The 26,503-nt window shown below is 34.9% G+C and overlaps 1 protein-coding gene across 2 annotated transcripts; it reads right to left on the minus strand.

The window, feature by feature from the left end:
• Window positions 1-439: 439 nt before the first annotated feature.
• Window positions 440-18,784, minus strand: LOC108202461 (uncharacterized). 2 transcript variants are annotated; one of them, XM_017370855.2, is made up of 21 exons: window positions 18,424-18,784; window positions 17,340-17,424; window positions 16,974-17,013; window positions 16,634-16,882; window positions 15,361-15,460; window positions 15,195-15,269; window positions 12,654-12,752; window positions 11,947-12,063; window positions 11,702-11,817; window positions 11,178-11,277; window positions 10,287-10,645; window positions 9,627-9,957; window positions 8,464-8,675; window positions 7,648-7,866; window positions 5,605-5,791; window positions 4,724-4,974; window positions 3,512-3,604; window positions 3,324-3,425; window positions 2,707-3,064; window positions 1,740-1,877; window positions 440-1,661 (listed from the first exon to the last, which is right to left on the minus strand). In XM_017370855.2, exons 1-21 carry the CDS (start codon window positions 18,553-18,555, stop codon window positions 726-728), a joined length of 4,299 nt encoding a protein of 1,432 aa, XP_017226344.1. In that variant the 5' UTR covers window positions 18,556-18,784; the 3' UTR covers window positions 440-725. The 2 variants fall into 2 exon arrangements, with proteins under 2 accessions (XP_017226344.1, XP_063940741.1); XM_064084671.1 differs by lacking the exons at window positions 16,974-17,013; window positions 17,340-17,424; window positions 18,424-18,784 and having other exon boundaries at window positions 16,603-16,813.
• Between the last annotated feature and the right edge of the window lie 7,719 nt (window positions 18,785-26,503).

The following is a 26,503-nucleotide window of genomic DNA, read 5'->3' on the forward strand; positions in this document are numbered from 1 at the left end:
TATCATGAATGACATTAATGATGGATATAGCAATAATTAAGGCGAATACCCTTCATCCACAACTCTTAGAAAAGATTTTATTACAAATGAATTTCCTGTTGGAAACATGGCAGGGGACAACTACTAAAAGTAATTTGATTTATGTTAGAGATATGTGTCACTTGTTCCCATCTAATTTATACGTTTGTGCAGACTTGACACAACCCTATCATTGGGTAATTTTTCTTTGCAGTAACCCAGCGAGAACGCAATACAATTTAGACGACAGACTCAAAAGGTAAAACTGTTAACCCAATTGTGCATTCGTTATTTTGCATCCACCAGTTGCAATATGTTCGTTTCTAAACACAACACGCCACACTGGTTTGTCAAGAATATTGTGCCGTTAATGGAAGATGACTATTATGCACCTCGAATTCTCAGACATTCAAGACAAAAGTGGTCGAACATGTTTAAATAGCTTCAAAAACAGAAACCACGTGTTTAAATTGGCATGAGAATGTTACAAAAATATAGTAATAGACCCAGAAAAAGAATGGAGCAACTGTGGTAGACTACAGATATAAAACAAAAGTCAAGCCGAATAAAAAATATTTCCCGTCTGCAACCATGCAAACCCATGCAAACCCTATTTTCACTTTGTACTCTATAATGATAGCCCCTCTTTGATGATACAAACAACAAACTATATACCAAAAATCAACAGCGTCATCAGGTTGCTAGTGTCAAGTAAAGAAATCCAGAGGTAATTCAGGTCGGACATTCTGCTTAGGTACGGGTAACTGGGAAGGAGCTTCAGTAGGTACTAAATTACTAGTGGAAGTTAGTGAAGTTTCAGTTGCTACTAAACCGGAAACACTTACAGGAGGTGTATTAGATGGATTATCTAAACTTCGTTCACTTGTTTCTGATGTAACTGCTGCACTTGATTCTGATGTGGGTCCTGCTGCACTAATAGTTGATTCTGAAGGCAAATTAGAGCCTGTATCTGAAGCTGGACGAGCACTAGTTTCTGCTGTTGGTATTTCCACTGATTCTGAGACGGCTGTTTCAGATGGAGGAACGCCTGTTTCTGATGGAGGACCACCTGCTTCTGATGGAGGAGCGCCTGTTTCTGAGGTAGGCGGAGCGCCTGATTCTGAGGTAGGCGGAGCACCTGATTCTGAGGTAGGCAGAGCTCCTGATTCCGAGGTAGGCAGAGCTCCTGATTCTGCTGCAGGAGCTGTTGATTCTTCCCCTGATTCTGCTGTAGGAGGAGCTCCTGATTCTGCAGATGCAGAAGCTCCTGCTTCCACAGCTGGGGGAGCTCCTGCTTCTGCTACCGCAGGAGCAGCTGATTCTGATGTAGGAGTGGTTCCCTGTGTCGAATTAGAACCTTCAAGTAACAATGGCTTGTTCGCTGCTTGTAGTGATCCCTGAATCCCAGCAGTAGTCTTTTTCTGACCAGGATTTGGAGCATATAAAGATGCCATTCCTGGGGGAAGAATCTCAATGGGTAGCTTCTTCGCAGCGTCAGCTAAACTGGTAAGTTTGGGTTCCTCAAGAGAAGCCAAGAAGGCAGCTGCAGCATCTGTCGTTGTTGAAGGACCATGCTCCATCTCCTTCTGTAAAACCTTGTTCCAAGCCTGAACCAGAGTCCTTAGAGAAGGTCGCCCATGAGCCTGCAGAACATAAGGATAGTCAGACCAGAGTCTAACCTAAAACACCAGAAATTTTTTAAAATAAAATTTAAATCGTACGTGGGCATGTAATACAGCTTCAGCGAGCATTCCGGTATCCTGCCATGCTTTTTCCATCAATGCATTATCTCCTAAGAGTGCAGCTGCAAATGCTGCCTCTCGTCCAGCACCAACAGCAATTAAATTGTTTACCAATCCCTGTAGTATAGATTAATGATCAAGTCACTCATCCAACTCAGCACACACAAAATTTATCTTAAAACATCAAGTGCACTGATTACCGAAAAGAATGCGTATCAATATCACTGCAAATTCCCAGGTCTTTAATTAAGGAAAACATACAAAACATGGAGGAATATCAAATGCCCTAATCGTCTCCTGATATACGAATCATATTTTTTTGTGATCACTTTTATCTAATGCCATAATTTCTACCTCTTTTTATGTGTTTCTGTTTAAGCTGCATTCTACCTTATGAATCTCAATACATGCACTCATATTTCCTCAACGAGTGCCAAAATTCATTCAGTCTTTAAGGTTACTAACTTTATCCAAGGTCAGAAACAACTTAAAATTTCATTTCATAATTTTATCATAGTATTGTTGGCTACTTTGCTTTCAACTTGAGTCACATTATAGAACTTTATAGAAAGCACAGCATAACCAACTCCAATTCCTAGTTAGTACTTTGAGCCACATTAACTACAAGGTTAATGAAATAGAAAATAAAGTAACCTGTGTCAAGCAGTGATGATAAAAACAAGAAAGATAATTACGAGGTCAGAAGTTTCCAATAAAATCATGGATCTGGTCCCAAGTGATGGTGCACAGCAATTGTCATAAATTGTGCTAAATGACTGTAGACTATATAACTCAAAACTCATACACGTAACCATACAACACAGATCAACCATGGAAGATGGGAAGAAGGCTAGAAATTATGTGCTAACTCATGAATCACTTTTTCATTCTAATGCAACTTAAAAAATTAAAATGCAATAAAAACAAATCAAAAAATAGGACATACACCGAGACGAGTCAACTCCCCATGATTCGCCAGTCGTAAGGCTAGCCCCCTTAATTCATGCCCCCGTAAAGCTCCCTTCACTGAACCAGCTGCAGCTAACCTCTTAAGAGCTTCACGAGCAATTTCACCTTGAGCAGTAGCATCCGCCGCATCAATAAGATCAAGGAATTCCTTGGCAAATTTCACTACTCCATCGACTGCCTCTACAACATCTTCCTTTTTGGCAGTTAGACTCATAATGTCATTCAAATTTAGACCAACAGTTTCATTTCCAATATCCCTGCTGTTACTCATTGTTAAAAGACACTGGAGGGCTCTTTTCAGATCATTGCTCTGCATTGCCAGATCAAATTCCAATCTGGCATACATAAAGTAGCAAATCCATCAAAATCAAATTATACAACATTTACAAAACATACTGCTCAAATACTTCTAAAGTAGTCATAAAATTCCTAACTCCGGTAGTATCTGAACAAACTCGAAGGAACCAAGATTGTTGTTGTCAACATCCACCGCTACACATACACTACTTAAATACATAGCACGGCCACTAGCAAAGGCCTTGTTTTACAGATTAATATATAGTGTACTTATTGTTGGCATCAAGCAAACTAAACCTCTTAGATATTCCGGGCAAATGAAGTGCTTCAGTAGCATAACCCATCCCAAGCATAAACTGGGCTAAATCATCATGATGTTCTCTGCCAAGCCTACTTGCCCTGCAAGGAAGGTAGGCTTAGATATACATAAACAAATAATGTATAATAAACTTAATTATAAACACCAAAAAGTATATAATTCTTACCATTTTACTGCACTAACTGCATCTCCGTAGGCAGCTAGACAACGGCAACGGATTCCAGGATGGCTGAGGGATATTGCATGGGTAGACATGTATCTATTTTCAAATAAAAATATCATACATCAGTAATATATAGCAGTTTTTAAAGCTACGTAAAAAAAAAAAAAAGAAAAAAAAAGAAACAGTGAATACAAAAATGTTATCTTGTTTCAATTAGGACATCTGTTATTTGCTGTAAAAACATCATATCACTTTCTAATTCTCCAAGAAATAAAACCAAATTAAATGATTGAGGGGGAGTATTTGAGATTTAACATGCATAGTGTATACAAGGTAAGACCTAGACCTCAAACATCTGGACCAAGGATTAGCCATATGCCGTATCTAACCTTCACTTCAAGGGTGCACATAAATACTTTTAGGTTTATGTACTAGGCCATCATAAATTTTAGAAAATAAACTAAAATACTAGGCCTTAAGCCCTTAATACCATTACACATACTCCTACCACATACAAAAGCATGGATTCCATGAAGTCCAGCCAGACATTCAACATATCAATACAAAGAAATATTAATAAGGAAATATTTTTAGCTTCATCCTAAAAGCAGACCTATATTTCCATTTTTGAGTTTACCGTCATAATTTAATGGTTAGTTTCTTCTATAACCCAACAAAGAGACAAGTTTCCATCTACGATCTCACTTAAATACAAAAAGACAAGAGAAATGGCAAAGGAAGCCTATGTACTGTGCAAGTGTGTTCGAATTATCTTAATAAACATTGTGATAGTGATCTCAAGGTTAACTAAGAGCTGCTCTGAAGGCAACAACTGCAAAATTTCTGTAGGCAACAAATGTGAAATTTTGGGTAAACTTTCCAGGACTCGTAATCATTGAGGTGCAGTTCCAAGACCTATTTAGCTATTTCAGACACGAGTTCAATTATACTACTATACTACTTAAACATAATCCCTCTGTTTTGAAATATAAGTCGTTTGAATTTTTGGCACGCACTTCTAAATCTTTTGACTACAGTTAAAATCATTATTTGTAAAAAAAAAAATTGAATAAAAATATATGATTAATATTATCATTCAAAAAAAGAAAGTTTTAAAATAATGATTTTAACAATGCGATCAAAAGACTTAGAAGTGTGTGCGACCTATATTTCAAAATGGAGGGAGTATAAGATAACAAGTCAAGGAGACCTTACCTATCAATGAGCCAAAGAACACCATCCCGGACGCCCACGACGACAAGAGGTCCAACTGGCCGTTTTTGTTCTCCAGGAAAACGAGTTACCGCCACTGCAACCCCTCCCCCACCAACAGCAACTTCATTAACTCTTCTACTATCCGTATCTTTAGGCATGGATGAGCTTTCACTACCAACTTTGGATTGTTTAGGTAACATTAAGAATGGAGGGATAGATGGGGCATGCTGAAAAGATGCCAACCTCACAACCTGACAAGATAATCTTATATAAGAATAGATACTACGCCTACAATAAATCACAGATACGGTACTTGATAAATAAGAATATTTAAAGGTTAATATATAGTTTGAAAACCTATATCTTCGCTTTGAGACTTCTACATGATCTAACTTTTCACTAATTTTAACTTAAGGAGATTTATACATCCAACTACAAGCTCAGAGCTTATACTTAAATACGGTAGGCAGTAGACAACAAAATCATAAAACAAGCTTAGAAAAATACTGATGTTTACTAAGATTTAAGACCTACAGGTACTAACCCACTGGCCTAGACATAGTAGTTCAATAACTCCCATTCATTCATGAGATTTAAAAAAAAAAAAAAAAAGACTGAAATTCCTGATTCAGCTCTAATCATATTCTAAACCTTAATGTGACTAAGAATAATAATCAATCAGATATTTGCCAATAATCAGTACTGGGAAGACATATTTTGACATGAGAACTCTCATGTCCGTTTGACCAATTTTATAATATTTCAGATGTGAAACTCCTCAAGTTCAAGCTAGCTGCATAAGAATAGTTCATTCCATTGGGTGAAGAATTGGTAAATTTTACAGTCATCAGAACTTCATAGTATATGGTATGGAAATAGACCTGAAGCATTGGAGGTCTTAAAGAAATCCGCTCTTGTGTTCCAGTTTGTGGACCATCAACTGCAATTAGTGCCAATTCACCATGCTCTGCAACAGCTCTCGAACGAGCCTCATTCAGTTTCATCTCTTCTTTTCGCCGTTTAGTTTCTATATCAATGGGTGCAACACCAGCATCAACGAAAACACACCTGAAGTTGTCCACACAAAAATGGCTTTTTATCACAATATTATCTCAAGATGCCTAGGAGAAGACCTGATTCTAATACAATATCTATAATATATTTTTGGCTTTGGTTTTTATTTTGTGACCATAAAAGGTATTTAGTCACAAACCAACAAAAACAAGGAAGTCGCGCAATTTATTGTACAGGTAAACCATGCGATTAATGTGAACACTAAAAAATTTTAGCTCTTCAGGAATGGCTGGTGATAATCAAGCTTAAGCTTTATATATTTAATATTTACATGCAAATGCCAAAGGCCTCGCAATTGCTAATAAGTCATATCTCTTATCAACAAAAATTATTTTCCTTTAATTTGATTAATAAGATCAGTAAATTTTCTACAAGATTAACCCAGCTACAACGCTATCTTGGTGAGCAAGCTAATATTTACTGTCTAATTTCCAAATGAGGCATGATTGTGCACGAGAGAATTGAGGCCTTAGAACTTCCTTTTCTCTGTCCAGGAATTGAGTATATAGGTTAGAACACTGTAGATTGCTACTCCTTACTTTTTATGTAAGTTACTGGAACGTATTATTCTTAGCCTGAAAGACCAATTAGCAAGAGGCAATACTACAATCCATGCGGTAAGAACCCACTAACCCAGTGTTGCAGTGGCATAACCCACTAACCCAGTGTTGCAGTGGCATACATACGAGTTTTAGGATCACCACTTGAACTTGTATACACAAGCTTGACAGAATGCACATTATCCTAAAATATATCTGAATTGTTATCTTGACATTGCTTCCTTTATTATTTAGGAAGACTTTCATAACTACTCTTGATCCTTGTTCTCTTTTATTAATTGCTAATTTGGGTGGCTACCAAAGTCGTAATTTGTATGTCGAATTTACAAATTACGACATGAAAAAAAAAAAGCTAGGCAAGGGTAGCAATTAACATGGGATTCCTTCTTTTACTACATTTGTAGAAATATTGATTATTCACTAATACTACTTTCTGAAAATCTCCCTCTATAGTTCTAAAATCTGTCAGAAGTCTGAACTATATTAATATCTAAGCAGTTTTACTGGTCTTAAGTTTGTGGCTCACACCCTCACAGCTTCAGCCTGAACTTGCCATTGTTCTTCGATTAGCATTAACTGTCGATATTATTGAAATTAAGCAGACTTCCAGCTTCAAATTTATCATGCGTAGAATATTTTTCTTTTCCAATCAGCAGTACAGAAAAAGCTATTATGCAAAGGAACTCTCAGATAAAAATTGTGAAACATCGAGCATATCTTCAATAATTTAGGATATGGCAGTAACCAAACCAGCTGGGCTGAGCATGAGATATTTATGAGCTAGAGCTCCAGCAGTAATCCCAGCCTGAAAAAGGGCTCAAACTAGGCTCGCTAAAAGTTTGTCAAACAAATACATACTTTCAACCTCACACTAGTTCATATATGATAAACTTATTCGATTAACTAGATTCATCATAATGCTTCCTGACATTTATACTGTCGTTATGGCTGCATATATGTTTATTAAATTTATTGATTATAATTCATAATCTTACATAAAAGGTTATAATCAAAACATGTAATGAACATACTAAGAAAGTGCTCAAAAGTTGACCAAACCAGTTGTTCATATTAATCAGTTCACAATGCATTACGATCCGAACTTTTTTTTGCTCAAGTTCAGCTCACACAAGTTCCAAAAGCCAACACGACATTGATTCTAAAAGCCAACAAGACATCGAATTAACACCAAGACGCTCTCAAACGACTAGGCTCATTAACAACCCCCGCTAACAGAAAAAAGCTAAAGTTTATATTGTAATATAAAACTAGATTTACAGTACTACTTACTCAATTGTAGTTGGTGTAGCCACAAACAGCTGTCTCCGTTGCCAAACAGCCCCTGTAGCAAAAGGAATTGCAACGTCTCCCAAGTATCTATACTGGGGACGCAAGGAAGATATAACAATGTACTGCTGATAGGCAAAGGCACAATACTCAACAGTTTGGTCCCATGCTGTCCATTCTGGCTGAGGGAGAAGACCACCGACAGGTTGAAAGTTTTCCCAACTGCATGTAATAGATGCTTAAATATATCAGTGTGAATTTGGTTACACATCAAAATATACTTTACGCAATTTCGAAATTTTTGATCAAATTGGAGTTGGACTTGGAAAAACGAAACAAGCACCAATAATCAGCATAAATAATATAAGATATAGAACCGAGTTCATGTGACAGTAATCAAAGACCCACAAGGAAGCTATTTGGTGCTTGGCACCCACGCAGGTTCAATTAATTTAACTATGAGGAAGTCCAGATATATAGGGACTTAGTTGAGGTTCCTCTGCAATCAGACAGAAAGAGTAGTTTTTATAAGTAATTTCCCTAATGATCAGATACTTCCCACATAAATTAAAGGACAATGTGTGCTCTGCTATATTGATCATGAATCTATTTCTTTTTGTCTCTGGACTTCTAACCTAATTTCACCTTCTTTCATGCTTAACTTGCAAGTCTTAAAGCAGTCACCAAATAGAAACCAACTTGGAAAACATTTAATTGGCCCCCCAGCTAAAAGAGCAACACACTCACCCCACTACCCACTACCAATAGAACTAAAAAATGAAGGAGAGCGAATATGTAGAAGCGGACATGCATTTTTACCTGTATAACTGGAAGTTCTGAGGTGCAGCCTCGGCTGAAGAATTATGAGAAGAATAGCCATCCACAGTGGTAAAAGAGGTAAGCCCACTGCTACCAAAGCCTGATAAAGGCATAGACTGGAATGTTGAAATAGCAGTAGCAGCAACAGGGCTGATTCTTCGCGATGTCCGGTATGCAATACCAAGTAGTGCTCCCCCATGCAAACCAATAACCTAAAAAGACACAATTACGAAGTTAGAAGGCTCCACAAGAGCCACACAAAAGTGGTTGTCAAGATTACTGGTACATCAGACAATATATATTACGAACACACAGACAACAAATGGTAAAAAGTAAAATGATTCCATGTAAAGTATAAATCTAGGTAGTCATCTTACTAAAAACTGTTTGTTTCAACTATACAGATATATAGACAAGCCATATGAATGTTATGAACCTAGCCAATTTGAGCTGAATGAGATTAAACTCTCAGTTGGTTAAACTGGGACTAAGGGACCCTTGCCCTGAACCATACAAACCCACACAAATTTCGAAACTTTTAGCAAGGCACCCAGCCACTTGGATTAGATTGAATTATTATGCTAATTTAGCTATCATTTTCCAGTAAAGAAAACACAACAACCGCAAGAAGTGAGTTCTTAGTACTCGGGTATTAAGCAATAGAGTTCCAGTACCACTGAGACATATGACCACCTACAAAGAGGAAGTCTTGTTTCAGAAGCTACAAGTCTACATGACACAATCATTACTTGAGGAAACGTGCTTGAACAAGAACCTCGTGAATTCTATAACCATATTCTGCAGCAGTCTGTGATGCAAGCCTGCTCAATGCTTATGAAATCATATAATTTATCCATTTAATCCCAAATGACCTCATATTCAAACTCCAATAATCAGTGTTCTTGTTGGTCATCTTTTAGTAAGTTAAGGCAATATGCCAACTGATACTAATATGACGAAGCATATTACTAACTAAGCCTGAATTTTCGGGCTATAAAGACAGAGCCGTTTCACATAAGGTCTAGCAGTGTCAAAAAGTCCTGTTAGTGCATATATAGCAAGCACATTAATCTCATGCGTACTAAAAGTTGGTTCAAGGAATCGTATGAATTGTCTCTTTAAATAAAAAAGAGTGCATAAAACAAGGAAAACAGAAAAGATACCGGTTCACTGTGGCCACCAATAGACCTCATTAATATATTTGATGTCCCATCATCTAACAGGATACGAACTTGCACACTAGCAGAAGCAGCAGCAGATGCTGCTGCAGCTGCAGCTTGTGCGGCAACTGCAGCAGCTTCCTTGGCTTTTCTTGATGACCCCCCTTTAGGAATCAAGGGAATTCGAGGAGGTGCAGCCGACTCCAACAGAGCAAATCTATCTCGACAAGTATCCCAAGCCAAGAGCCTCGCACTGCCTGAATCTACTATGGACCAATCACTGACCTTATAGATTGAGAAGTAAGGAATGTCAGGCCATACAACTGCAAGATACCTGCAACAAGAGAAAAGAAAGTTGTGTCACTGAGATGGCCTTTTTATAACCATAGACAGTTCAATCAAGTACCAACAAAGTGAACAACTCATATTCTTTTCATGTTAACAATATAAGGTCCTCTCACAAGTTTTCTGTGAGTCATTAACTGGAAACAAACACTAGATTATATGCAAGCCTTAGCCTGATGGATGCCCCTGTCTTCTTGGTATTTAGAGATTGAGGGTTCAAGCCCAGTGTAGAAATGTGAGCGATGAGTTATTCTAGTTCTACTGTCTAATGCTGCATATTAAGTCAAATTCTGTACTCAAATGTCAAGGATCACTTACTTTCCTGAACTGCTCACAGAAAGAACTGCATATGAGTCATGTGGAACAGGGGTGCTGATGTGCTTTTTTATCTGCTTGACTTGAAGCGGTTCAGACGAATCTCCCCGCGACCTTCCATTTTCTGTCAAGGACCCGTTACTTCCAAGAGCAGGATTTGCCGTATTTGACAACGAAAAGTTTAGCAGCTTTAATTCCCTTTCGATAACATACACAGCTGAATGTTCTCGACTTTCAGGTGGTGTCGGTAAAGATGCTACAGCTGGTAGAGATCTAGCATCAAATTCACTGAAAATCACACCGATATTGGTCCCAGTAGCAACAAGGTGCGGCTGTAATGGATGTGCAGCCATAGAATAAACCTACAGTGATTCCATCGAATAAAATTAGTTACATTATAATGACAAAGATAGAGCTAACATAGAAGCAAATTCTATCTTGTGTCACTCTTTTTTATCTAGACGTGATATTCGAGCATATGCAATGACAACTCTCCTAGAGGATATATAAAAGTTTACACTATATCTGAACTTACAAATTTTAAAACTGTCAAGCCAAAAATTTTCATATAGAGTATAGACATCATTCAGTCATCCTGGCAGCCATTATATGCCACGTAAATGCCAAAAAAGTTCTCATACAATTTGTCAAAACAGTAGCATGTACCACTTGATAAGCATATTCGAGAGTTAAGCAATCAAAACTCAAGGGTCCCACTCGTGCAATTTACAAGATAATATAGAGTAAAATTATTAAGGAACACAAGCATACCTTCCCATCATAAGAAGCTTAGAAACCTAAGCTAAATATCATCAGTGGGTGAGCATAGATATTTTTAAAGAAAATTAGTCATCAAATTTTACAAAGAACAAAATAATTAGGTAGTGTACATACTCTCAATTTCTTGTGAGATCCGAGCGCTAGTGGAGGAATTAAGGAAGACAGCTCACATAATGGCCTTGTTAGAGCCGAATATGTAGGGTGCTCGATAGCCCTGTGTACACATCAATACATAATGATCATGTAAACTGCAAGTAAAGCAGGTGTTTTAAGTAAGACAAAACTTTATGCTCCCACAAACCCCCTCTTTTGCACCTAACTACTCCACTTAAAAGAAAAAAATCCACAAATAATTATATTAATAAGGTTGGTTTTCATTAAACTCTGCACCAGAGTTGCATAAGCATGCATTTAATCATATCACTTGTTAACACAGGAGCAAGATATTATTAATGATTCTTAATATTCAATATTTCTGAAATGGGACCTTATTTTCTGTAGGAGAGCATACCTCTTTGAGATAGACTATCACCAAAAATTAATAGAATACAAATTCTAACCAAATTCAGCGTAACCAAGAGAATTAATTGTTTTGCATAAAAATTCAAACCGCTTGCAACTAGAAAAGATAAGCATACCATATGTGGGAATCCTTGACGCAAGTTAATATATCAAGATTGGGTGCTCGAGGGTGACACCATGATGCCACACTGTGGCACGCCATTTTTGGAACAGGTTTAATTCGTCGGAGTTCCTGAAAATAGATGAATAATGATTTACACACACACACATAGAGAGATAAAAATAAATGAAGGAAAAGCTCCAGCATTTATACTCATCATCAAGAAGCTAGTAATAATTTGCATCAAGAGGGATCAGCTACCTTGAAAGATAATGTGTCCCAGATTGCTAAAGTCTTATCAGCGCCTATTGTAATGAGCTGAGGCGCACCTCCCATCACTCTAGATAGCTCAACAGCTACAACCCCGCCATCATGCGCCTTAAAAGTAAAATTCTAGGTTATGCTTTCACATAATTATCAGCGAATAGAATTATAGAAGATATACATAGCCAAATTAAAAACGGACGATATCTGCAGTCTTATCCAACTGGATGTATAGATGGTTTTCTATAACAGGGCAAAGGAGGAAGAGAATGAAGGCGGCTAATAAATGTATTAGGATCTTACAAACTTAAGAATGTTTTATGCATTAGTAACACTTTCTATGTAATATGTACAAAATATTGAAGTTAATACTCTGCTCATATGTTTTTGAGTGCAAAGGTTTCTGAAATTTAGATACTCAGGTACACATGCCCCCAGTAAGGCTTCAACCCGCAACCTCTCAAGTCTAAACACCAAAAGGAGAGGGTTAACTGCTAGGCTAAGCCTTCTGGATACTGCTCACATGTATTGATCTAATAATGTAACATGAATATTAACAACGTGCATATGTACTATTGTCTATATATCGATATCAATGGCCTATCCTGTAATTTGGTCTATACCATACAATAGCGTGAAACAAACAATTGACATGTTTCATAAATGAAGAAAAATAAAATAGTGAGGGGGCAAGACATAGCTACCTTTAGACTCAGCTTTGGCACAAGTTCTCGTGAGTCTTGGCCATGGTCAGCATTCCAAAGCACGAGCAAACCATCACTACCTCCAGAAACCAATAGCGCCTATACGATATAAACAAAAAAGGGTGAAATTGTAACACAAAGATTAGTTTTTGAAAGTAGGGCAAATACGAATTTCAATATCCAAGTTGACATAATCACAATGAACATATTGCTGCCAAGGTAATGCAAGAAAACATTGAGAAATAAAGTTTGTTCAGCAGTAAAGATAAAGATTTTACTTATGAACGTGGATAATTTACCAAAGCATGTAATACTACTAAAATAAGGCATAAAGGTGATGATAGGCCCTAGTGCACCACCTAGGCGGATTATATGTTTAACTATATATATTGCTTATTTTTTATATACATACATTTATATGTTAAACTAAACATAAAATCTGTAGTTATACTACTAAAATATCGTATACAAGATACAAAACATGTATACACTGTACACTGATGTACATGGGTGTGTTTGTAAAGATCAAAAGAAGACACAAGTAATAAAATAACCTGATAAGAAAACTTTTCAATGAATGTTTACAACACAACAATAATCTTTATAACTATTTTATGGCCGGACCAGGTCAAAAATATGTTGGGCTAGGTTGAAAAGAAATTAGGTGTGAACTAGGCAGATCTAGGCGGCCCAGGTATCACCTATGAGTTGAAAACTAAAGTGGTTCGGACTCCAAGCCATTTTCTTTCGCCTAGCCGCCTAGGCGACGCCTTAATAACTATGCATGTGATTCCCATGGCTTGAAGAATTGATAAGAAGTCACAACAAGTCAACAACCTCTAAAAAGAATGTGGAGAAATGAGATTGATAGATATGTTTCAAGTATTAATAAAAAACGTCGTCTTCACAATCCTCATTCAGTGGCGATTAGTCCTTTTTAGATGGTCGAGATTAACTTCTAAATTGTTGAAAAGTCGATCGACTTGAACAACAAAAGGTAAACTCTATAAAATTCTAGTCAACAGCAAAATTGTGCACATCCTATTGTCATTTTTTTTCTTGCTTTTATACGCTGTTGTTGAATAATATCTGACATATAAGTATGTATATATTAATAAAAACTGGTATATATTTGCTCCACAAGAACACCCTTGCATAAACAAAAAAACTAGAAAGAACACCAGAATCTATCATACATTTCATATAGATTCTAATTTACATAGTCATTTTTTATGCACAAAAACCAGTTTTAACACGTAATCAACAAAACAATATAAAAAGACATAGAATGATTTACATGTAAGGTAATAAAGTATATAAGGTTCTATGTTAAAATCTGTAAGATTCAATTATTGGATAATATTATATATTAAATTCAATATGTCAAAACTAGATGTTGAAACTGTCATTCTAGTCCCAACCATCCGTTTTTGGTTAAAAATAAGGGCAGCGATAGTGTTATTCGGTATTCTCTCTAGAATACAACCCCATATATGTGTGTGTGTAAACATAAATCATATGAATGGACTTGTATCTGTTTATTTAATTTTTCATTGGTGGTCGGTAATTAAGACGATTTAAAGGGCTACTTGTTATGAAACCTTTTTCGAGGGCCTAATTATTTTAAGAAGCTATTCTAGTTAAAACACATTAGACTATTCAAATTAAAAGACATCTCTAAGGGCTAATTATATTAAAAACCTGTGTCATAGGACCCTAGACCAAGGCCCAAATACTGACCAACCGACTACCAAACTGTTAACGTTTCATCTTTAATCATATACTAATATAGTATAGATAGATAAATTATTATATTATTGTTAATTTATCGACCAGTCTAAAAGTAGGTGATGAGCTGGACCTCCATCAACTTGACTAACACGTGAAGAACATGATCAGAAATTTCAGAAAAAAAAAAAAAAAAAGCTTTCTTAGTCCCTTCACATATCGGCAAAACTCTACTGTCTAATTGGGTAGCAAGAGACATAATCCCTAGTGAACGCAGTTAAGAATACTGTCCCTAAGTTCCTTCCATAGGATATAAATTGCCTTCAATTGGCAGTCAAGCTTGAGCATAAAAGGCATACATAAAAGATATGTGGATCCTGCTTCTATAGGAGTTCCCCTGGGGATTAAGCTTTAACTGGGCAACCAAATTCCTGTCACTCAGAGCGGTACGACTATGACAGACAATTACTTTATTAAGAGCATCCTATTAATTTAAAGGGATCTAACATATATGATTGATATAAAGGAGCAGCAAAGTAGGCGTTACTTTAACTACTGCCTAGTTCAGACTTCAGAGCATATACACTGGACTCCTAAACTGTACAAAGGTCTAGGAAATAGAGTACATACATGATACATAGACTAATCGGCCGGTGCTAGCTGATAATGACAATTAAAGCTAACATAGAAATAAAATCTCCCAATCACTGTTTGACTTCCAACTATCTAAGTTATACAATGAAATCACTGGATGTAAACATTCCAATTCCTAGCTATCTTAAATGATTTTCAACTACAGTAAACTGAAGTTACCTCTCCAGTGGAAGCCATGAAGGTCATTAAACAAGATATTGATTTTTTATGACCTCCAGTGTATCTTCTAGCAAGCTACAGAGAAAATAGAAAAGAAAACACAAGCATTAATCTCTAATGTCAAAAGTTTATCCAACTTGTCACTGCTTCAAAGGAAATTGCAAACCTTCCACGTTATCATTGAGAGAACTCTTATTACACCGTCCGACCCCCCAAAAGCTACTAGAGGACCATCACCAACAACAGACCTTGAAAGAAATTCCATACTGCAAGTGAAAGAAAAGTGTTACGGATGCACTGAAGCACACATGAGAAGTGATAACATGTCCAAAACATTTCTCTCGTTTCTCAAGACGATATACACTTCTTTTATCAGCTCTTGGAAGCTTCAAATTTTATTTAAGAGAAAAACTTGGCTTGCAACATATATTACCACAGCCTTGATAATCACAGCATGAACTAGAGTTACAATGGTAATTATGTTTTAGCTGATGCTATGACAAAATTTCAATTTAAAATTAATATTTATATGATAACGACCACCCTTAGTTCTACCCTAAGATGAATTTGTATGTGGTGTCTGGCAAGCAACCGTCTGGACTCTGGAGCCTTGTCACTGTATTATCTTATTATAATATCATGAACTCAAAAGGTAACAATAAGAGATCAAAATCATTAAATATAATCATAGAAATTAGAATGTACAGGGCAAGCTTGCAGATACACCAGGCCAACTCCCTCAACCTAGATACAATAGTAACAATGCCACAAAACTTAGGGATATAACACACACACACACACACACAAATATGTGTGTGTGTGTAAAGTGTTATTTGTTGCAAAGGAAATCACGAAAAATAATATGTATCGAATATGGAGGCATATCTTAGCTTAGCCTTTGTTCTTACAGGCTTTCTGGGTATATAGAATTAGTCATATCTCTGACATGCAGCCGTTTTTTATGTTCAAGGTTCATATATACATCCTTGTTTGCTCATCTTTTTTGCTACTATTGGCAATCTACTTAAAAGACCAGCCTATTGAATTTTTACTTCTCTACTTCTACAATAGAACATTCTAAATTTAATCAACAGCTACATACTAGAATCAAAAAAAGATATATAGTTTACTATATGATGCCTACAACATAATCAGTACCTATACAATGGTTACACTGTATGTATCAGAGAGTAGCCATTCTCAGGTAAAAAATGGTGCACTGTAATTTATACAAGTCTTTACAAAAAAAAAAATTAATCTTGGAAAGGGTTTTAGAAGTAAAACAATATTAGTTTATACATAGATTACATAATTGTAATACAGGAGGCTTCACATGATGAAATATGTAATGAGGAAGATAGAAACAAAATGCAGAGAGATCATTGCCATTTTCAATATAGAGACTAACAGAAGAAAGAATGAATATAGAGAAGACTTGCCAGAGAAGTGATTTGTTGTCAAGGTCCTGCTTAGGTACATCCCGGCCACACATAGTTACCAAGTCAAGAAATATGGCTTTACTTTCGCAGCAGATAACAATAAAATGTCTTCCCTTCGTTGATGGAGCAGGAGAACTAAAAGCTGAAGTGACATTGGTCACTGCTGTTGGAGCCTCAGCAGCAGCAGACCGGTTACGAGAAAGTTGCCAAAAATGCACATCGTCATCGTAAAAGCTAACCTGCTTAACACTTGAGACATATTCCACACTCGGAGGTTCAGTTTTTACCCGAATGTCTAATATAGCTAAGATATAATAATACAAATAGAGAGGTTCAATACCTGCCTCCTCGTATGGCTTCCGTAGGTTTTCCTCTAGATTCTACCATTAACGACAATATATCAGATTATCATATTTAACAGGCAAGCATTTCTCATATATCCACTACAGATACAAATACTTTTTGCTGCATAACATAATATATCTCCTGACATATAATTGCATACAGGCTTGCTAAATATTTCTTCTCTTGGTTTTGTTCACTTCTCTTTAGGTCGAGATCATATAAAATTAACACAAAACCACTACTTCGGATATACCATGTGAATACTTAATTGCAGATATACTAGGTCAATAATCAACTGACAATTCTAGATATAGTTACTTGTTTCTGCAAAACAAAAGTAACCTAATGTCCAAATTAGTACCTGTATCACCCTCAGCTAGTTTCTCCAACTTAGCCCCAACCAAACGCCTTTCATCGACTCCACCAGCCTTAAGCTCATAAATCACCTGATAATAATACAAACCAAAATAAATTCAACTACGTCCTAACTATCCAACTATTTCATCCCTCTCACTATATAAAAAGACAAACACACATTTAACAATTTCATCACCCGTAACATAAAGTCAGAAACACACACATATCCAATTATTTTATAGCTCTCAGAAGACAAAATGCATACGGAGATTATGAATCACCTGATAACAAAAGAAACTCAAACAATTTCAACAATGTCCTAGTCTTTATACATTTCATTTATCGCTAAAGATGTGCAGGCACATAGGACTATATCATTGGCTAATTGAAGAAAATGACGAATGCTCATATGGGGAAAGTTGACTAGGGCCCGGAGCCTAGGGGGTTGCCCAAACAAGTAATTTCTTTCTCATCCACTCAGGGTCATCAAAGTCAAAGTTTCCAAATTTCTATCATATAACCATTTCATTGCTCTTAATCGGCGCAATTACATCCAATCATCTGCCAATACCAACCTCTCTAACATATAACCTACATATCAATGAAAAATTTTAATTAATCATAATTATTATATATTCAACAAAAATACATTGTATCTGTGATTTATTATCCTCGAGACCTACAAATTGTATTGTTCTATCAAGGTAAATAAATACCAAGTCATTGACGTTTTACTGTATTTCATAGCTCATAATACACCTGTACATCCAACTATCATATCCTCAATCCTACACAGACACACGCACAAAATAGTAAATCAGCTGTAACAAAACATCAGACATTATATCCACTCCACTCAACAAGAAATTGCTCTGTTCTTTTATTTCATCAAAGTAATCAATAACGACTTGTCGAGTAACCACATCACTCAGAATCCGCACATCCAACTAGCTCTCTAATCACTCATAACACTCACAATACGCACACGAAAGCCACAAATCACCTAAAAACAACAAATCTCAAAAGAAATAATCAATACAAATTCATACAAACACGAATATTTACTAGAGCCGAAAGTGAAATTGGACCTGTCGATGCTCCCAATTCCAAACGGAGACATGATCAGAAGCATCAGCAGTGACGAGCCACGGATGCGTCGGATGCAATTGAATCTTCACGATCTTATCATTCGTCGGCCGAAACGCTTTTAGCTTCAACATTTTTCACAATCACTGTGTATATTTACACACATATAAACTGCAGTCCGGCTTAGATCTGAGACGAGATTGAAAATTGAAGCGGATCTCGTGTGTGTGAATCAGTAGGTGTGATTGTGAAGAAGTGACTGAGATGATGTTTGTGTTGAGTTGTGGAGATGATTCAATTGCATTTTAATGGAGATTTTGATGTGAGATTTAAGATTTTTGGATGGTAAATAGAAAGTGTTGTAATTTGTTCTTTTTAAAGTTTAAAAGAGAAGAACTTTAAGTGTCATCGGGTTACACGGGTCGGGTAGTCCGCGGTTTATGAAATGTTCGGAAATCCAAAACTGGTTCGATTTGTTAACGGGGCCGACTTAGAAAATCCTATCTGATAAATTCAATTTTTACCGTACCAAAATTTCAAATTTTAAATTTCTAGATTTATAGTGGCAACATAATAATTTTTATGCATCGAATTAGGGGCAGGTTTTTCTCTGAAATTGCGGACCAAACCCATATACACGATTTAGTTACTACTAGTTGAGAACCCGCGCGTTGCGGCGGTCCATAAAAATTATATTAATGATTCAATATTAATATTTGTAGAATAAAATAATTTTATGACTGTCTATAAAAAGTATATTAATGTTTCAAAGTTAATATTTGTAGGATAAAATAAATTTATATCATAAAAATCTTGATGTAATACCAATACTAATATATAAAATTGCAAAATGAGACTATGATTTATGGTGAAAAAATGAAAATAAATTTATACACGTAATTAACAATTTAAAGCATGACGAATCTTAATTTTATTTGTTTTTTTTAAAGTAATCATGTTCTTATATTGTCACCTTCCTCCAATTTTTTTGGATTGATTGTGCACAAAAACATCTAACTTAAATATAACTACCCTCTTAAAAGTTGCTTGAACGGAGCAAACAGATAATGCATGAATAATTTTTTCATGTATACAAAGTAGATAATATATAAATTAACAACAACAAACATGTCCGATGAACAAAACAAATATTATAAAAGAATAACCAACTAACATACATCACTAATAGTTAATTTATTGACACAAACAATCAATATCATGTCAAGACTATATTCTTTTCTCATGTTTGGATTTGTCGACTCCAATATAACGGTTTATAACGACATTTGCTTGCAATAACCTTTACTGTATAAACAACCTTCACTTATCGTTGCAGAAGAACGACACCTCCGAGTTAGAAATCGAGCAAGAGAAAGGTATTTCTAAGTTTTGATATTTTTCATCCAAAAATTTCAGAAAAATAGAACGGAGCGATGTGAGAGACGTCACCTACACGCCCCTCGCTTCTCCTTTAAAAATCGAGTAAGAGAACTATCAGGTAGGTTTGTGGTATTGAAAGAGGGGGTTGTGTTAGATGATCCAAAACCCTACGATCTATACGGATATTTATAGATGCAGAGAGACTTGTTTGCTACTCTTTCCCATAATTAAATAATCTGAACAAAAGCAGATTAAAATTTTCAAGCTACTATATTCCATAAATAATTTGTCTTTCCCATAATTAAATAATCTGAAACAAAATCAGATTAAAACTTTCAAGCTACTATATTCCATAAATAATCTGAAACAAAATCAGATTCTGAAACTTGCTTCTAATATACCCGAAACTAAAAAAGGTAGCTCTAATTTTTGATATTTTTCATCCAAAAATTTCAGAAAATTAGAAAAATAGAACGAAGCGATATGAGAGGCGCCACCTACACGCCCCTCGCTTCTCCTTTATATAAGTATATTGATTTCAAATCATGATTGTATCGCATAACATAAAAATCGTGTAAATCACATCACGTAAATGTATTTGTGTATAGAGTGGCAAAATAATCCAATCCGACGGATACCCATCATAAACCTAATATTTTGGATTTGGATATGGATTTTATTTTTAAACCCGAAATTTTTTGGATTTGGATTTGGATATTAGGTTTACCAGTCCGAAATCCGAAACTCGATCTCAACTCGAAATCGAAATTAAAAACCCTAATATATAATATTATATATATATATATATATATATATATATATATATATCTGTGTGTGTGTGATTTAATAATTTTATATATAGTTTTATATATTACACATTATATTAAATTATAAATAATATACTTATATATTATTTTATATACTAGACAATATACAATATGCATATTATTTTATAATTTTTAAAACATATATTTATCTTTAAATTAAAAGTTGACTAACAATAAAATTTAATAAAATTAAAGTATAATATAATTCTAACGGATGATACGGTGAACAAAACATTTTCTAGTGATAAATATTGTTAATTGGGTTGATTATTAAAATATTAGTTATACGTATATAAATCAAACCAAATGATATTGTTGTATAATGGTTAAAGTTAGAATATTAAAAGTCATCTCCCCGTGGTGCTCCGTGTTAGGGATAAAAAAATACGAGATTCAGCTTCGAATGCAAAACACACACACAACAATATATTTGACGTGGAAAACCCACGTCCCAACTTGTGTTATTAATCAAAACCGTTATCAATAATACAATCAAACCAACTTGGATACTCAAGCCTACTACTCAAGTATCCACCCGCAAGCGATACCTAAGTCTGCATCTTGAGCACACTTATCAAACGTAATATGACTATGTATATATAGCCATCTCAAACTTAACCAAATCAGAATCTAACTCTAACTCTGAGATACCTAACTGCAGTTAGAATCCAATTCTGAAATATTCAACTCAAATCAGAATCCAATTCTTTTTTTTTTTGGTCACAAGATACTTTCTCGTATAACGAATTGTATCAGAATACAAAAGTTGCTGCCAGGAGTTCCTTTCGTTCAAGAAAGTTTACCATCTAACCCTCAGACATGCAGAGATGACTGGGGACACTAAAACAATAAAACTTCTATGTTCGATAAGAAAACACCATAAGAGGTCCCGCTATCATTGTCCCTTCCAATGTAGCCTGAAAAATACAATACAAACAAAGAGCATAATAAGTTCATACAGACAATAAAATGATAAAACTATTTAAAAACGATATACGATATAGGAAAAGAGTCAACAAACTCATAATAAAATACAAAATAAAAATATTAATATAATTTACAGAATAAAGAAAGTAAAATAAAAACCTATATAAAAATCACTAAAAAATCTACACCAAAGAGATAATGAGATCTCTTTGGTTAGATACCTAATAAAACAATAAGTAATAAAATATAAATCTCATCAAAAAATATAAATAGATAAATATTTAAAGTATAAATAAAATATAATTGAAAATTGAAAACACGTCTAAGATGAATCTACTACAATATAAGACAAAATCATGGGAAACAAATATATCACGAATTTAGCTAGTAATCTTTATTAACACAATAAAAACTTGGTATGCACCAATCTACCAATCAACCATTAAAGGCACATTAATACCTCATTAAGGCACAATAATACCTCATTAAGGTACAATAAAGCCATTTTTTATGGCCCCCATGAATTATGAAATTCAGGTACAATAATCAGCAATAAATTCTATCAATTAATCTTCTAATTAAAATACAAAAATTCAAATTCAAGCATGCAAAGAAAAATCAAATTTCAAAGATAAACAAAAAAAAAAAGAGTCAACTAGCCAATCAAAACTAAGATTAATATCTACAATTACTACTATTAAAACCAAATAATATCCAAGAATACAAAGTTCAAACTAAAATCATGCAATAAGTCAGAGTAATCTAGGTTCATCACACGCACTAATTAAGCCACCACTGCAACTCCATTGTTATGAACTTATGATCAAGAACTACAAACATTCATCATGAACACTAACCCAAAACTAAAAATTGAAAACAAAGATACAAAAGAAATAAAAAGTAAATAATCACATAAAATATAAGATTGATTACAAATACCCAATCTCTTCACATTCAGAAGACAAAATATTGCAAAATTATACCTAATCATGAAAAGATGAATTATGAATCACGCCACAACAGTATATACAGTAAATCAATCAATAATCACATAATGATAATCACGTAGTTTTAAGTTTTGGAAAGATCACACCTGTTTTTCCTGTTTTTTTATTGTATTTCCGCATAAAAATTGATGATGCTCTTTGTCTCGGGATTATCAACAAAATTCTCCTCCTCCTCCTCATCATCAGATGAATTATGAGAATGTTGTTGTTGACTTGATTGGGGACCACGAGTTTGACTTTCTTCTTCTCTCGCTCGTCGTCATCGTCGGAGGGCAATTCCGGCGAGTTATGACAGCGAGAGGATTTGCGGTTGCGATTAGGGCTAGACGAAGAAGAGGGGTTTATGGGTTTTTGTTGTTTGAGAGAGGGCCGGCCTTTTTGTTATTGAGAGATGAACAATATTTTTGAAGAACAATCAGAATCCAATTCTAACTAGGTCAATACTCAACAATCTTCTTCTAACTTTATGACCAAGATACAATTGTCTAAACATACAATTATTATCTTTATATATTTTGGATCACCAAAGTCCATGCTACCATTGTAATGGACTGATACCTAACAATCCTCCCCTTCAGTCCAATACAATTTCATAACTGAATCAACAGTGATGACCAAGACACAGACGTCCATCCGCCAATGCCTCCCCGCGAACAAGAATCTCCCTATCTCATTCGTACAAACTTTATCCATCTACAAAATCACGTGCATCAACCACGAGTGCCCTTCCATGTCACCCGATCCTTACTTTCACAATCTTCCGGCCTCTTGAAGAACGATCCAATCTTCTTCCATCATGATTGATCCATGGTGCAAGTCAACCGTCATACCGCACGTAACTTTGTCTCCTCCTGCTAACAAACATTCACCATACTCTGCATTCTCGATTGAATCCCGAATTTTCCTCCAACCTCATTAATCACGATCCTAACCTGGCTCTGATACCACTTGTTAGGGATAAAAAAATACGAGATTCAACTTCGAATGCAAAACACACACACAACAATATATTTGACGTGGAAAACCCACGTCTCAACTTGTTATTATTAATCAAAACCGTTATCAATAATACAATCAAACCAACTTGGATACTCAAGCCTACTACTCAAATATCCGCCCGCAAGCGATACCTAAGTATACATCTTGAGCACACCTATCAAACGCAATATGACTATGTATATATAGTCATCTCAAATTTATCCAAATCAGAATCTAACTCCAACTCTGAAATACCTAACTGCAATTAGAATCCAATTCTGAAATCTTCAACTCAAATCGAAATCCTATTCTAACTAGGTCAATACCCAACAATCTTCTTCTAACTTTGTGACCAAGACATACCTTTAATAATAATTGTCTAAACATACAATTATTATCTTTATATATTTTGGATCACCAAAGTCCATGCTACCATTGTAAAGGACTAATACCTAATACTCCGTGTCGCGTGTTCAATTTCGAGTATTTGCAATATTTATTATTATAAATATTTTCGGTTCAAATTTCAGATATCCAATCTAAGAAAATTCGGGTTTCGGGTATTACCTAAATCCGATCCGAAATCCATTCGATTGGGTTCGGGTATTTTTCAAGTTTGGGTCGGGTCCGGGTATGGATAAAAATTTCGAGTTTGGATATAAATTTAGTCATACCCGATCCGATCCGACCCGATTGCCATCCCTTCCTGTGTAGTATGGTCTATGCGGTCCGTGCGGTCTAATAATGTCAATTTTAAAATTACAATAAATTGAAAAAGTAAAACTTGGGATAAAATTACAACTTTTAGGTCGAATTATTCTTAGAAGTTAAATTACAGAAGCAAGTGTAATTTAAAATATAAAATAAAGAAAGATTTTGCTATCTATTACAAATAGGCCCATCCTAACACAAATTCATTGTGACACCTAAGTTTCTTGTTATCTATTAAATGCACCAGGAGCTCTCTGCTTAGATTAAATGAGCAAATATAAAACAAATATGTTAGTGCAACCTCCTATAACTAAACTAATAAAGTAAACAATATAATATGGCATTTGTATTCTGATTATAAAACATATAAACGCATTATGTTAAAGGTTTAAAATATGCAGAAGAGTTCAAAGGTAAACAAAAGCCTACAAATACCACCTAGTTAAATACATGTGAATGACAAGCAAATATATAAGTCCCATTATTTCCCCACTTTCACTTATTTTTATGTAAGATAATGTAGTTTAAGTATTTGTCAGGTTTGATGATATTATGATAATTGCAATATTAAATTAATTAACAAACATACCACTCCTCACTTTCACTATATGTTATGTATAAGTATCTGTCAAACTTGATGATATTATGACGATTGCAATATTAAAGCAATTAATAAATAGACTAGTGTGTAACTTTAATGGCACATGTTGCCAAACATGACTACAACCAGAATTATATATTTCACAAACCATATACTAGCATCTATATCTCAGATAGATTTGATATAAGAAATTAAGCATATTGAGAGTGCATACATTCAGTTGGAAAGGAGTTACTAGATAGTATACCTGAGCTATTCCGAATTTATGACTTCAGATATACCTGAGCTATCAATAAAAAATAAAGAAAAAACTTCAAAATATAAATACTAATAATGAGAACTTTAAAATTAGCAAAGTATAGTGAAGGAGCATCTACCTAAATCAATTTCATAGGATTCATATTTCGCTAATACAAACCTCATATCTAAAGGCATATATGAGGATCTTATCCATTTTTGGCATCATATTAAAGCTTGAACCAGAATGGGAATCAAAGAACTACGGAATAAATCAAGCACCCTTCCTCCGGGGCTAAAAGTGTACTCAGAAGCCACTGTTGAAACAAGAATTTCTAAAACATCATGAGCTACTTCTGCTAGTACAGATACTTTGATGAATTAACTTTTCACTAAGGCAAGATATCAAAGTCCTTGTTTTTACTATCCTCGTTACATTCCATAAAATACCTTTCAAGATCATCACTTGTTTCCAAAGCATAGTCTTCATCACACTCTTTGTCAAATTCTGATTCAAACATGTTGAAAAAATCATCGCCTGAATCAACAATCGTGTTTCTTTTCTGATTTGGTGACACAATTTGATGATTAACGCCATCATGATTTTTCAACTTCAGATCATTGGAGTAATGGCTAATAAGGTCTGACAAACATCTTCTCACAATAAATATTATGACATTAACATCTTTCTCACTATATAGTTGCTTCGAGCAACATGTTACAAACTTTAAATTATACCTAGGATCAAGAACAACACCCGCACAAAGCAGCTGCTATTGCTTTTCAATATTACCCTAGTACATATTGATGTGCTCAAAATAAGATTTTGAAATAAATCGCAAGCGCACGATCTCGTTATAGTATTTTATGATTTGTCCACAAAGATTATTGATTGTTTATCGCAATCCTTTACTATTAACCTAGGCGGAATATAACAATTTTTGTGACGAGGGTATTATCTTAAGAATTGCCAAATTTAGTTAAACTAATAAAATAACCCTTAGTTGATTTATCAAATTAAATCCATTTTTAAAAGTAAAATCAATTAGGCATGACCTATCTGAAAGTCTAAGCTAGCGATTTTATTTTAAATACCAACCAGATTACTAGACTGGATTACTAGACTGAATTTGAGAGCACGTGGACAAAATTGTCAAGCATTTAACCAATAAACAAACAAAATACTCAAAATCGAACAACTACGGAAAATAGCTTTGGAAGAAAACTCAACCGATCGGCACAGACAAAATCCCAGACTCGGAGACAAAGGACTCTGCAACATTGAACTAATACTCAGCTAAACGAGAACTCGGAAACTGAAGAAGGCGACTGTGACGCCCTCCAAACCCTGGTCAGAAGTTTGGGATCCACAACATAATATAAACCTGTAATTAATATAATATATACAATGACC

This window comes from Daucus carota, chromosome 9, assembly GCF_001625215.2.
Source record: "Daucus carota subsp. sativus chromosome 9, DH1 v3.0, whole genome shotgun sequence".
In the NCBI taxonomy this organism is placed as follows: Eukaryota; Viridiplantae; Streptophyta; class Magnoliopsida; order Apiales; family Apiaceae; genus Daucus; species Daucus carota.

Excerpts from the sequence above, each read along its gene's own strand:
- LOC108202461 (XM_017370855.2), bottom strand. The coding sequence starts at position 18,555 with ATGTTGAAGCTAAAAGCGTTTCGGCCGACGAATGATAAGATCGTGAAG. Across the intron at positions 10,646-11,177 it reads GATCTCACAAGAAATTGAGA|GTTTATTCTATGGCTGCACA; the intron begins GTATGTACACTA and ends GAATCACTGTAG. Across the intron at positions 9,958-10,286 it reads TCTGTGAGCAGTTCAGGAAA|GTATCTTGCAGTTGTATGGC; the intron begins GTAAGTGATCCT and ends CTCTTGTTGCAG.